This window comes from Platichthys flesus, chromosome 9 (genome assembly GCF_949316205.1).
Source record: "Platichthys flesus chromosome 9, fPlaFle2.1, whole genome shotgun sequence".
NCBI lineage: Eukaryota > Metazoa > Chordata > Actinopteri > Pleuronectiformes > Pleuronectidae > Platichthys > Platichthys flesus.
In genome coordinates this window covers 26,238,793-26,253,644 of record NC_084953.1, presented here as the reverse complement: position 1 = coordinate 26,253,644, position 14,852 = coordinate 26,238,793, and the positions used below count along the sequence as shown (strand labels likewise).

Here is a 14,852-nt window from a genome sequence, read left to right as displayed (position 1 = left end):
GTCAATTAAGCACATTTTATGATTATTATGTTTCATGGGATCTCTTGCACACCCTAGCTTACCTGCACATTTTTTCTCTGTCCAATTGGCAGGGACAGGGACATTGTTTTTCTCTGCTTATTCAAATGCCAGTTCACGGCACTTAACTTGAGCAAGGCCATGGAACTGATCAGTTGTTTCAAGTGTTTGGCAAGCAGTGTTGTGCATGAACGAATGCAAAAGAACGCGTTCATTGAACACGTTCACTTTTGTGAGAACGGTGAACTGAACGCAACTCAATGACAAATAATGAATTTGAACGGTGAACACGTTCATATTTCAGCGTCCTCGCTTATAGACGACAGGAAACTTCACTCTTTATGTGTAACTTTATTAAAGTCCAGCAAACACGACACACTTCTTGTTGCAACTCCGACACTCCTATCATCCACCACTGTGTTCTTCACTTCCCTTCCTCATTCACCCTTGACATGCCAACTCATCAGCCATTGAGAGCCTGTCTTGCCAGGTAACTCTCCAGCCATTGGTCTAGAACTGTCACTTGCCCCACCCCGACTGGTTCACTGACCCTCTGGAAATCCCAATAATTATTGACATGTTGATGTTAGCTGAACATAAGTCATAACAAACACATAGCAATCAAACAGAACATAAACCTAACTACCAGTCCGTTAAAATATTATCTGAGGTCTAGCTAAAGCGTTACGGAATGTTTTCCATCTCCTCAGGAGAGACGCTGTCTTAATCGAATGCTTTCACCATGTCGTTGCTCAGTGCCCGTGAAATGTCCGCGATGTAGCCTAACCTGAACCAAGTAACTTGACTTCGCACTACGTTACCCATGATTCATCGCACACACACATGCACACCAAACAAGCAACGTATTCCAAGTGTTTTCTTCTCTGGCCAGTGTCTCGGCTCCCAACCGTAGTCTGGAGCTCGGCTCACGGGTTATCTTGGCTCGCTGTCTGGCCGGTAACCAGCCGTCCGGACCGCTCCGTGAAGAAGGAGGAGGAGATGTTTCTTTACTTGGAATGCAGCCACTTTATTTCTCGGATATACAGCAGGAGCAACACTCGCATCACCTACTCGCATAGGTGGTCTGTCACTTCTCGTTATAAACACACTTTTAACGTCTCTTCCCACAATACCCAGGTGCACTAAGTCACACACTACAAACTTTCCTTAAAGGGGCAGGCCATACCTGCAAAACAACAGCTCTGGCCTCTTACAAAAATGGCTCACACTTAAACTATGAAATGAACTGAACTATGAACTAGTTCAGAATTTAAATGGTGAACTATGAACGTGAACTATTCATATTTACTTGTGTGAACTGAACTTTGAACTAGTTCATGAGAGGTGTGAACTTGCACAACACTGTTGGCAAGCTCCTCCTCCATCTCACCTGGAATATTCTCTTTACCTCAGCTACTGTACCCCAGGCTACTGATTTTACTTCCCCTTTCTTTTTTCTCCTTATGAATCTTTTGAGGGTTGTCTTTTCAATATTTCTATCCCTTCCAACTTTTCGTAAGGACTTTTTCCTTTCATGACCTCAGCGGCTGCACTCTCCATCTCTGCGAGGGGTGTTTGGCACCAGGTTGTCTTCCAGGTGTATAGTATGTGTTTAAGACTAAACTTAGCCTGTGCTTCATTCACAGCATTTGCCCCACAGCCACCATTTTAGAAAAAACAACATCTCTTAGCAATTCAGGCTAATCTTCAGCTAGCATTAATCACATGGTTTTATATGTTGGAAGTTCATCAACATGTATGATATAAGTTTTTCACATGATTCAATTTGTTTTGATACAACAGTTGATTAAGTTCAAAGCAAGAAAATTTACATTTACATGCAAAAAACACACTTTGATTACCACAGCACCAGCACTAACATCTATTTCATGGCAAGGGGGGAATGGGAGGGGCTTGAAAACATATTGTCACATGACCACAAATGTGTTCTGCTACCTAGATACAGGGGGTGTCTTACATTACCCGATGTCTCACATTACCCCGTCTCGCCTACCTTAATCGGTCAACATGTCAACATGGAGAATCACAAAACAAAACATGTCCCAGTTTTCATGCTACTACAGTAGTGTGCATAAAACTGTAAGCTCAGCAAATACCAGTCAAACAGAAGATTCTGTATCCAGCTCAGGGTAGTGACAGATTTCACTGTTTATCTGCTAAGATTTGGCTGAACTCTTAGTCTAGCCTCCCTAAGCATCATCCGTGGTTCACGACATGGTTAGCTAGTGTTGCACGATTTAATTAGATAAATTTGGTCCTCTTCTTCTTTGAGCACATTCTCCTTCTGCTTCGGGTCTTCCTCTGCCTCTTCTTCCACCTCCATCTCTGCCTCTACCTCTACCTCTACCTCTTCCTCTTCCTCATTTTCCTCCTCCGTGGATTCCCCTTCTCACCCTCACTCTTCTCCTTCTTCTGACTCCTTTCATTTTGGTTGAAGTCAGGTGAACTCACCTGATGCATTTGTATAATGCTTAAACTTGATTGGTGTGTCTGCAGTTAAGCAATCTTGTGTTTGCACACCTGATGGCTGTGTTGAACCAATTGGCCCATAGGGGTGGTCCTTTGACAGACAGTGCTTTGGAATTGCAAGGAAGTGACATCTTGATATACTTCTGTGTCTAATGTATACAAGTGTGTTTAATGATTTTCAAATCACTGTGTGTATTGTATGCAAAAAGTGTGAAGCTGACATTGTGCTAATAGTAGTGAAGATCTGGGCCCATGTTCTGCTCCTTGAGTGTAAGGTTTTGATAATTGTATAATTATTTTGATTTTAGTGTTTATGCAATTGAAAAAAACTGTAACATGAGCCCAAAATGATTTATTTGTCTTCTGTATAAACAGTGACTGACTTGTTAAGTTGTTATTGTTTCAGGCAGGACCCAGCAACAGCTGTGAGGTGTGTGGGTTTTGTGGGTATTGCGCTTAGTAATAATGACAGATGTAGACAATGATAGACACCTTTAAGTGTTAGTGAGGATATAGATCAATGGATCTATATCCTCACTAACACTAAAAGGTGTCTATCATTGTATTATACTGCATTAGGTTTGTGTAAGTGTTCCTAATAAATTAGAAAGTGTGTTACAGCAGTCCTTTTAAATTTGTGGCTTGACCGAGGGGCTCACGAGATCAAATTCAATCAATAAATCAAATTTTATTTGTATAGCCCATATTCACAAATTACAATTCATCTCATAGGGCTTTAACAGGGTGTGACATCCTCTGTCCTTAACCCTCAGCAAGAGTAAGGAAAAACTACAAAAAACCCTTTTAACAGGGTAAAAATATGTAGAAACCTCAGAGAGAGCCACATGTGAGGGATCCCTCTCCCAGGAAGGACAGAAGTGCAATAGATGCCACGTGCAGGACAACATCACCAATAATCAAAGTCTCTAGCAGCATTGATGAGGGTAGACATCCCGAAGGACAACCCCAACATGACATGCCAAGCAGTCCCGCTGCAAGCACAGTCCATGCTCAGCAACCATCTAGACCACGATCCACCATCCAGACCAGACGCCACTCCAGTCCTCAGTCACCGTCCACCGCCGCCCACCAGGAGGACCCATCACAAGCCACCACCGCAAAATTGCTTTGCAGTTTTACAGACATGTTCAAACAGACTGAGAGGGCGAGGGATCGAACTCTCAAACTGCTCGCTAATGGACAACAGGCTCATCCACGTTTAACGCATATACGTCTGCGCTCCAATATATGCCCCGCCCATCTTTTCCGATCCCCGCCCGACTCTACCCGAGTCGTCTCCGAAAAGTAACTCGTGGTCCCATTTCATTGGCGAGACGCTCGTCCAATGAGCGGCGGCCATCTGTGCAGGGCTTTCAGCAGCAGAATTTGTCGGGTGACGGTTCCTCGTGCCTTTATCAGCTGAGTTCTCCTCCGGTCTGTACTCTTCACCTCTCCGGTACCGGACAGCAGCGGACATGAAGCTTCCCGGGGCTCTTCTCACACTCTTGGCATCCATTGCTGTGACCATTGACGCCACCATCCACTTCAAGGAGCAGTTTGAGGATGGAGGTGGAGTAGAGCCAGTTCTTGTTCTATTGCCCTGAATTAGTAGTGTTGTGAAAGCTGCTTCCAACGGTCTTTTCATTTGGTGGTTTCTCTTTTTCAATATTTGGCCCTGGAACTATATTTGACAACATAACCACAATGTGTTATCATCCTCCTTTATGTCGAAGTTAGACCATGTCGTGTCTGTTTGTGAGGGATGACGTTAGCTAAAAAAAAAGTGAAGAGCCGCAGAAAAGCAGCTAAACGAAAATCCAGCTGCTCTTTTAAATGACACGTTTTGTGATATTTTATAAACCAAAAACGGCATTAATTGACGTCCTCGAATGTTCGTCCTGAACTATTTTCACTTTTCTTGAGAGCCGTATTTGAGCTCTCAGGTGAAATCCTCCATGTCTGCAGGTATGTATATATAAATAGGAAACCTCGACGATTCTCTTCTCTCAGTCAGAATGAAAGTGCACAACACAGTACTATTAACTACCAAAAGGTGATACCTGGGTCTATCCAGCTGGAGACGAGAGACTGTCAGTAAATGGGAGACTCCTCCATAGCCAAAACCCTTCTGATCTGTTCCACAGCTTACATGTAGATATGGACTGTGTTCTGGTAAAGCTGGTGAGTAACCAGTTTGAATGTGTTCCAGATGGATGGACGAGCCGGTGGATCCAGTCGAAGCACAATTCTGACTATGGCCAATGGAAACTGACAGCTGGAAAGTTCTATGGGGATGCTGAGGCTGATAAAGGTAATTATCATACATTGTCTGTCATAGTCAGTTGGTACAAATGGATTTGTCTTACATTGCTGCTTTTGCATATGTTAGTTACTTGTTGATAGAGTCTTATGAAGGTGAAGGTCTGCATTTACACTATGACGTGCTCTTAGAGCAGGCACTATAAGGAACTAAAGGACCTGGGGTCTCATTTATAACCTTTCCTTACTCACAAAACTGGGCCTGAAACGTGCGTACACTACTTCTCAAACAGATGGTAGGATTTATAAAAAACAACTTGTTAGAAAAATGTGCGCATTTCCAGGTAAACTCTGAATCATACCATCCCAGTACAAACACAAGCATATAATATTAATTCTGTTCAATTCTATAGATTATGGACATCACAGCTATCTCTGAATTTAATAATCCTGCAGTTTTGGATGATTAAAATACAAACAGGCCATACAACAAGTCCCCCCACATTCTGACAGTGTGTTTATTGTTTTGAGTCCATTTTATTTCAGGCTTCGGCCTCTCTATCGTCTTCACTCTCACTCACTGAATTATCCACAGCAGCAGCAGCAGAGTATCGAAGTATTTTCTTTATTATCGACATCACTGCTGTCCCAGAAAATCGCTCTTCACCTCACTAAAACTTCAATGTCAGAGTCAGAAAGTTTCACATCCTCTTCTCATCACTTGATGCCGACTCTGTCATGACTCACTGTGGTAAACCCATTGGTCAGCAGCTTAATTTAATAATCATGAGGTGCTTTGCATTGACCATAAATGGTTGAATGTGAGTGTGTAGAGTGCGGAGTATGAGGTGCAATTATTATAAATTAGACCTGTGGTCTTTATAGTATGAGGAATGTATTTGCAGGACTGGAGTAACCTGCCAGTTGGGCCTCTGTTAACAACTCCGACTCTTAAAGTTTTCTTTAGAGTTCTCTGTGCTGTGATACTCCCTATCTCCAGGTGAACATTTTATTGAACTCAATCCTATTTCAAGGCATTTAAAAAAGAAACTGCATTGTTTGACAAACACTCTTTTTCTGAAACGCATTCTCAATATACCACACCGACCCTATGTCAGATGGTACTGTGGTTGTGTGTATTCCTAGATTTTATTTTCAATGAAAGTAGTATAAACCAGTTATTTAGGCCCCTGGATACCTGGGTCCTTGGAGCAGATGATTGACTCAGTTAAAGAAAGAGTCATCAAATAAGAATACAAAATATTTGAGAAGAAACTATTGCATGGTTGGCTACAAAAGCCCTGACAGGTTTCTCCTATTTAGGTATTCAGACCAGCCAGGACGCCCACTTTTACGCCACTTCGGCCCGCTTTGAGCCCTTTAGCAATGAGGGAAAGCCCCTGGTCGTTCAGTTCACTGTCAAGCATGAGCAGAAGATTGACTGTGGTGGTGGCTACGTCAAGATCTTCCCCTCTGATGTCGACCAGAGTGATGTCCATGGAGACTCACAATATTACATCATGTTTGGTGAGTTTGTTCTGTCATGTTTGTTTTGCAAACACACTGAGGCCTGAGCATGGAACATAACTTTTGGAGAGATGTATGATGTAATTTCTACATTTAGCTGTTTTAAATAGAATCTTTAGTTTTGCTTAATCTGTATTGTTAAAAAATATAAATGAAATATATCTCAACGTCTCCAGGGCCTGACATCTGTGGATACAGCACAAAGAAGGTGCATGTTATCCTGAACTACAAGGGCCAGAACCACCTCATCAAGAAAGACATCAAATGCAAGGTTGCCTTAGCAGACAGCATATTGAATAATAGATCAATTAATTCATACTTTTTCTTGCTCACTCTAAATCCCCTTCTTTCACTCCCTGAAGGATGACGAACTGACCCACCTGTACACGTTGATACTGAACCCAGACCAGACGTATGAGGTGAAGATCAACAATGAAAAGGTGGAATCTGGCTCGCTGGAGGATGACTGGGACATGCTGCCCCCGAAGAAGGTCAAGGACCCTGAGGCCACGAAACCCAGTGACTGGGATGACAGGGTCAAGATTGACGACCCCAGTGAAACCAAGCCTGAGGTAGGAAATTAACGACCTCAAGTCTTAAGCATCCCAATTTATCTCCTGCCCTCCCCACCTCATCCATTCCAAAAACATGTCCATGAAGGGGCTAGAATGGTTGTCACTCTATGTTACATGTAGGTTTTCCCATCTTATTGAATAGGTAAACCTAAAGCACATATACCTAAACATGTTTTGTCCTTATGTCCCAATTCTGATATAATTTAGAGTTGGTGGCTCTCTGTTTTAAATAGATATCCTCGATTACCATACAAACACACACACACACACAGAGTAAACTTCAAGGACTGTATGTGTCCTAATAACTTCTGATTAGTGATGGTGTTTTTTGTTAATTTGTGAAGTGAATGCGATGAGCTGGGGAGTGAGGAGGGAGAACATGTGGTACAATGTAACCGGGCTGTTGCTGCGAAATAGATGCACATATTGGGGAAAGAATTATCCAAATTAAGCTCAAAGACTAAGTTGGTTAAAGGTCACATTCCTATTTTATCGTATTGCCAGTGTTATTAAATTGTATATTTAACGCTTTAAGTGGTAACTCCGAACCTGCCTTTTTTTTCCAGGATTGGGACATGCCAGAAACCATCCCTGACCCTGATGCCATGAAGCCTGACGACTGGGACGAGGACATGGACGGAGAGTGGGAACCCCCAATGATCACCAACCCAGAGTATAAGGTATAGCTTGTACTGCTAAGCACATGGGCCAGAGCTGTAATCAATCACCATATCAAATCCCTTTACTGGTTTTTGTGTAGAATTTAATTTATGTTTGGGTAGGCGGTTAATATTCTGATGGCATTATGCAGTGGTGGGAGGTAACGAAGTACAATTACTTCTTTCCTGTACTTAAGTAGATTTTACACATTTCTGTACTTTACTTGAGTATTTATTTTCCTGGCGACTTTTTACTTTTACTCGCTACATTTGAACACAGATATCGGTACTTTCTACTTCTTACATTCTCAAAACTGTCTCGTAACTTGAGCAGCAGAGGTTGGCGCAATGCGAGCCTGTATGCACGGCGCACCCGCTGGCTCGGGAGATGTGCAGGTCCGGTGGCGTGAGGGGGGGGGGCGCGAGACCCCCCTCACGCGTGACCCCAGCGTCGGGCTGCCTTGGTCGACAGGGGTCAAACAGGCTGTACCGGTCATGATCCCTCCGCAGGTTCACCATCAGGAACCCTGTTACGAGTTTGACTTCCACTAGAATCCAGTTTTATCGTCTTCTCGGCGCTCCGACTCTGGCGGGGCCGATCCGAGGACCTCACTAAACCATCCAATGAGAAATAGCGACGTGTGTACAAAGAGGAGGGACTTGATCAACTTCAGCACATTCCCCATCCATTTATTCCCTTTATAATGATCCAGGTTTCCCTGCAGGAGCTCGGTTCAGTTCAGTTTTTATTATTCGGTCTGAAATTTGACAGCAAAACAAGATTGTGTCCAGTGAGTTTTTCTTATTTGTACTAGCAAAGTGCAGCTGTTAACAAAAGAGAAACTATCTTATTTTGTGTGCCTAGAACTTGTTTCCGGTTACTGAGTTATCAGAAGGGGCATTGTGTATCACTCCTGCTACTGATGAAAGGTCCAGGTTTTGTGATTTTTCTTTTGTGTTGATTCTTTGTTTTCTCTAGAAGTTCAGATGCACTGGTCCATTATTATTTGAACCTCAGTATCTAGGGTTCAAAATTTGTAAAATTATAGATTATATGCATATTGTTATAATTTTTCAGTCAGTTGAAATAAATCTTGAGGAGAAACATTTTTGGTAGTTTTCTGTCTGTATAGACTATAAAAAGCACTTTAGATTTTTAATTTTGGTACTTGTACTTTTACTTTTGATACTTAAGTAAATTTCAACACCAGATACTTTTAATACTTAAGTACATTTAATATGAGCTAATTTAAGACTTTTACTCAATTCATTTTCTGACAGGTGACTTTTACTTTTACCGAAGTCACTTTCAAGTAAGATATCTGTACTTTTACTCATGTATGGCTTTCAAGAACTTTATACACCACTGGCATTATGTCTGTCATGAAACTGCTGGGATGACCAGCAGCTCTAACCCCTGTCGTGTTGTCTCTGCAGGGGGAATGGAAACCCAAACAGATTGACAACCCTGACTATAAGGGAGCCTGGGTTCACCCCGAGATCGACAACCCAGAGTACACTAGTGATGCTGCAATGTACAAGTTTGACAACATTGGAGTACTGGGCCTGGATCTGTGGCAGGTAACAATCTACTCTGACACTACTCTGAGTCTAAGTATATTTACAGAGTTAATGAATATTATGTGTTAAAATCAATGGGCCTCATTTACTATCTGTGCTTAAACCGTGCGTACGAACGTACCTCAATTTGGTCGTACTCTGCGAATAAAATGTAAACACACCCTTTTAACTAAATGCTTGCTAAATACAATTTTAGATAGACAGCACTTATTTAATTTACTAATGCATTGACCAAATGCTTCAGACAAATTATGAATTCATCTCTATAAAAACCTGCTAAATTCATATTTATGTTTCTGGATAACGGGTACTCGCTTCATCTGCTACAAAGAAGATAACACTGTTAAGTTCTAATCTGCCGGAGGAACTCTTGTCTGCATGGTTGTGTGTGTGTTCGTCTCTGTCCCTATTTAGTTATTAATCGATGATGTTAGATCATGTCTCCAGATCGTTCCCCTTACTTTAACCCTGATGTCCTGACTGTGAGCGTTACGTTACGACTCGTGTCGGCGTGCAGGTTTAAACATTTGTCTCATAAACTCTGAAGGGAATCAAACAAACACAAAGTTAGGGATGTCCCGATCCGATATTGATATCGGAAATCAGTCCGATATCAGCCAAAAAAGTGAATATCGGATTTTATCGGACTGAATCTAAAAACTCCGATATAAGCGCTCCGATATAAGCTGTCCATTTACCGCTCCGGACTTCTATAATAGGTGACTCTGGTTTGATCACACTCCAACACAGTAGGTGGTAATGCCCCTTAATTAACGTTGGTGCCGGCCGCGGAAGAAGAGCGTCTCTGATCCAGCATGCACAGCCCACGCGATCACAACAACGACAACTTGTGTGCTTGCAGCAAGGTGTAGTGATGTCGGCTGTGTGGAAGTATTTTACCGTAAACTCGGACAAAGACGTTGCAGCTAAATGCAACATTTGTCAGGCGCAAGTGTCCCGTGGAGGGACAGAACCGGGAAGGTTCAATACAAGCAACCTCATCGCACATTTGAAAAAACACCACAAAAAAGAAACATGAGGATTTTCGCGAGGGCAGCAAGGCGAAGCAACAAGCCTCTGGCTCGCTTCAGCAACCCACGCTGGCCGAAAGCTTTGCAAGACGTGACAAACTACCACGGGACAGCAAAAAGGCAATGGCCATAACAGAAAAGATAGCCCAGTTTATTGTGCTTGATGACCAGCCCCTGTCGGTGGTGAGTAATGTCGGGTTTAAACGCTTAATGGAGCACCTCGAACCTCGCTACATTATTCCTAGCCGACTACATTGTAGTCACATTATGCTCGGACTGCAGAAAGTGGAGAAGGAGGAGGAGGAGTAGTAAGGGTAGTCAGCACTGACTGATTATTATTTGTTTTATGTTCTTGTTATTAGAGTGATATGTTTATTGTGTTCAAACTCTATTCTTCAGTGAAGACTAAGAGTAATTACTACATTGTTTTGGGCACAGTCAGTCAGTGAAACTGGAGCTGTGTGAACTCTTAACTTAGAGCAGTTGGATAGTGGACAATATTGTGTTGTTTTTGTTGTTTTTGTCCCTGCCCACAGTTGTTTCCAATATATGCTGACTAGGGCTGCACGATATGGGCAAAATATGATATCCCGATATTTTTTGGCTGAATGGCGATATACGATATATATCTCGATATTTTCTATAGAGTGGGTTAGATGGTTTTTTTTAAGTCAAAAGCCACATGTGAGACGTTGCAAGCACCTTTAATAAAACACAGATCAGTATATGACTGCAACATATATCAACATGTGATTTTGTATAGTCATTTTCACCAGAATGGAACATGGAACTCTGGCTGGCACATGTGCCAAGTGCAAGAAAGGTAAATTGAATGAACACATGAACACATGAACAGAACAGTTTTTATGCTTCTTAACAAAATAAATAAAATCTTTCAATCTCTTTGACAAATTATGTGGTGCCAACATCTAACATTGTGTGAAATAACAAATATATTAAATAATTTTAATTAAATGAGGCAGTCATCTGCGCAAGATGACTGCCTGTGTGACTTTCGTAGAGGGGGCGTGTCTGTAGCACCGGACTTTTCATCTCCCAGTCTGCTGTGATGAAGTGAGCGGTTATTGTCACTAAGCTCACCGTTCCCCTTGACGTCCACCCGTCTGTTGTGAGTGCAACAGAGGGTGCTACAGATAGTTCATCCACAACTTTTTTCTTCTCCTGCTCATAAAGATCTGGCACAATCTTTTCGCTGAAGTGGGTTCGCGACGGAATGTCGTAACGTGGCTCGAGCACGTTCAACATGTATTTAAAACCCTCGTTTTGCACAACCGAATATGGCCTCATGTCTGCACCTATAAACACACCAATAGAGTTTGTGATAGCTTTAGCCCGGTCGGTTTGTGCAGGATGGGCTGTTTAAATGCTGCGGTGATAAGCGGTTGTTGAGCCGCTTTCGGTTTCACTCCTGTCAGTGAAACACTGGGGTGATGTCGCTGCAAATGTGTGGCCATGCTAGATGTGTTTCCACTGTTGTATGGCTTTCTTATGCCACAGTGCCTACACACCGTCACGGTTTTATCCACTAACCTCTTTCCTTCATCATTAACTTTGACAGGGAAGCCAAAATGCTCCCAAACAGGGGATTTAAATGACGCGGGGTGTTCAAGCTCCTCCGTTCCTCCGCTCGCCATGACCACGCCGTGTGTGGACTGAACGTGCGCACAATTTTTTTTTCTCCATAAATCAATCCGCGGATCATGTGTGTGCCGAACCGAAATAATTGATCCGAACGGATCACGGATCAATGATGATCCGTTGCACCACTAGCGCTCACAGTCTCCCAAGGCAAACGCAGACGCTTGAGGCGAAACTGACCATTTTAACGCATATATCGATATAAACGATATTGTCAAATCTTGTATCCCCGTGGAAAATATATCGATATATCGTACATAGCCGATATATCCTGCAGCCCTAATGCTGACAGTAGAAAAATAACTGAAGTGAACTTGAATTGTTTGCACTTTAAAATTTAATTTATTCTATTCAATTGTATAATGATGTTGGTAACCAGTGGTTATTTTGCACTTTAAATATAACATTTTGTTTTTATTGGATTTGTTGAGGTAATACTCTTATGTTGAAGGTTAAAATGTATGTAACCAATTGGTTAATAATAAATGGGTCAGTTTTTCCTATACCTACTGTTGCTGACTATTGTTTTCTGTTATATCACTACAACATCAGTAACAGTAACATCACTTTATCAAGCCTTTTCTAACATTCCAAACAACAAAATAAGGAATAAATATATGTACGATTTGTGCCTATATCGTATCGTATTGATATCGGTATCGGCCAATACTCAAGGCTACAATATCGGTATCGTATCGGAAGTGAAAAAGTTGTATCGGGACATCCCTACACAAAGTAAACATCAGTCCTTTGTGTGTCCTTATACCTTGTAATCACTGCTGGTGTTTATGTTAAAGTGTAAAGTGATTTTGTGCATGCACTTATTTTCTGCGGAGAGTAAGAACATTTCTGTGCAAGTATTAGTGAATGAGGCCCGATGATACCAGAGATGAAGGAAGACGAGGGGAATTGCTTGAATATATGATTACTGTGTCCGCTTTGTTCAGGTGAAATCTGGTTCCATCTTTGACAACTTCCTAATCGGTGACGATGTCAAAGAAGCTGAGGAGTTTGGGAAGGAAACCTGGGGAGTTACAAAGGTAGGACTGTATTTAGATTGAGTAAACACTGTACTGTTATATTTTAGACCAAATAAAACAATGTTTCATCAAATTGTAACTATTTAGCTGTATTTTTCTTTGTTTAAAAAAAAAATCTCTCACTACTGCATAGAACCAGTGTTTGATTCATAGCAACATTACCCCTTGCCATGTTTAACTCTATGAAAATGCGGAATGGGAAGCCAGCAAGGGATCCCATCATTGCACTTTTTTGTTCAGTGTTGTGAGGTGAGACACACCAGGAAACGGTTATAGGGTCAAGAAGTGTGATGTGTAGAGGACAGGCTATTTTTCAACGTGTCTGAGAAAATTTTTGATATTTCAGTAAGGTTCATATTTGCGTCCATGTTGCCTAGCGGATGTGTTGTCCTTACTTAACCATCTCAAATCCAAGGACATTATGTATACAACTTCACAAGTCGTAACCACAAGCTCATTAGTTCAATTTGAAAATATTAAATTAGTGATCATCATCAACGACAACTTAACCACCATCCTCCTGTTCAAAACATAAATAACTTGTCTTCTTTTCACACCAGGAACCAGAGAAGAAGATGAAGGATGAGCAGGAGGACATGGATAGGAAATTGAGGGAAGAGGAGGAGAAGAGCAAGAAGGTTGATGAGGAGGAGGAGGAGGACGATGAGGAAGATGGCGAGGAAGAGGGCGAAGAAGAGGGCGAGAACGACGAGGAGACGAATGAGGACGCTGGGACAGAAGACCATGTTGACGTGAAAAAGAAGACAGAGTTGTAGAGAAGCCTGTGGACTGCTGTGTGCTTCTCTCTGCGGGTTCAAACCACAGAAAATTAGTGAAAGCCACTGATGGACTCTAGCCTTTCATACAGCAGCCTTTTATTAAAGAGTAGGGGCAGGGAGGGGTGAAAGATTTATTTTTTATTGACCCTTGTTTTACTTTTTTTTGCCTTCAGACTATAAAAGGGGAAGGGTTTACATGTTGTTTTTTCTTCCGTTTTGGTTGAGAATTTTCTAATCTAATGCGATTTTCCGAATGTGGTCGATCCCATAATGTGTGCGTGTCGAGCAGTTACTCAGAGAAAATTTCTTATTATAACTGCTTTTGCTGGGATGTCCAGTAAAATCCAGGATCTGTGATATCTGGTCCATGCACTTTTCTCTCCTGTGTGATTCAGTACTGCTCGTTTATTGAATTGCTCCTCTTCATAATTTATTAAATCATAATATGAATCCACTGAAAATGCATATGTCCTAACCTCCAACTCTGTGTGTGTGAGTATGTGAGGGTGAGACTGCATAAAACAAACTGTTTTTTTTTTTTTTACAATCTTTATTTTGTCATTGTTCTGGATGAGTGGCTGGTCTCTGGGTGCACTGTTTGTTTGTTTCTTGAGTTTCAGTCAATAAATTGAAGCTTCTCTCAAAAACCTGACACATGTTCTTAATCACAGTGTTGATATAGGGAATATATCCGGATGAAGGTATGGGCAATACATTTTGGGGGGTAATTTTCACAATATAAGTTTCATCAAATGCAATATAACAAAAGTTCAAATATATTTATATAATACACGTGCAAGTACAGTGAAAGGTTTAAAGGTTCAGTGTGAAAAAGTAAAGTGAAAGGCCTCTCTTGGTAGAATTTAAATATTTAATAATCCTAGTGATGTCTTCACTAGTGTTTGTGATCATCTTAATTGTATGAATTGTTGTTTTCTTTACCCTTTATATTTAAATACTTCATATTTACATTAGTAGCAGGTCCTCTCTACAGAGGCTGCCATGTTTTTTACAGTTGTCCAAACTGGACAAACTTTTTATGACAACTGAAGGCTACAACAGGTTCTCTTTCTTGTTTGGGAGGGTGAGGTCAGGTGAGGAGTATTCAGCTGCAACATGCAACCTCACTTAATTCTACACAAAACCTTTTTGAACACATGGCATGATAGGTCTATATCAGGTTTGTAAAAGGATTTGCTTTTACAAAAGTGTTTAATTATCTGAGTTTAAAACC

The 14,852-nt window shown here is 41.5% G+C and overlaps 1 protein-coding gene and 1 long non-coding RNA gene across 2 annotated transcripts in view; one reads left to right on the top strand and one right to left on the bottom strand.

Moving 5' to 3' along the window:
- The window catches only part of LOC133960548 (uncharacterized), a 383,773-nt gene extending 380,018 nt beyond the window's left edge, over positions 1–3,755 (bottom strand). The window contains exon 1 of the long non-coding RNA XR_009921929.1: positions 3,309–3,755. This is a non-coding gene — a long non-coding RNA (uncharacterized LOC133960548). The remainder of the gene's footprint in view (positions 1–3,308) is intronic.
- Positions 3,756–3,830: 75 nt separating this feature from the next.
- LOC133960546 (calreticulin-like) lies at positions 3,831–14,270 on the top strand. The gene is made up of 9 exons (XM_062395230.1): positions 3,831–4,077; positions 4,718–4,819; positions 6,091–6,294; positions 6,471–6,565; positions 6,657–6,866; positions 7,436–7,549; positions 8,966–9,109; positions 12,747–12,839; positions 13,400–14,270. The coding sequence occupies exons 1-9, from the start codon at positions 3,984–3,986 to the stop codon at positions 13,613–13,615; spliced, it is 1,272 nt and encodes a 423-aa protein (XP_062251214.1). The 5' UTR covers positions 3,831–3,983; the 3' UTR covers positions 13,616–14,270.
- Positions 14,271–14,852: the final 582 nt, after the last annotated feature.

Bases quoted from the DNA above. Each gene is read 5' to 3' on its own strand.
- LOC133960546 (XM_062395230.1), top strand. From the start codon at position 3,984: ATGAAGCTTCCCGGGGCTCTTCTCACACTCTTGGCATCCATTGCTGTG. The intron at 4,820-6,090 runs GTAATTATCATA...TCTCCTATTTAG, and splicing joins GGATGCTGAGGCTGATAAAG to GTATTCAGACCAGCCAGGAC. The intron at 9,110-12,746 runs GTAACAATCTAC...CGCTTTGTTCAG, and splicing joins TGGGCCTGGATCTGTGGCAG to GTGAAATCTGGTTCCATCTT.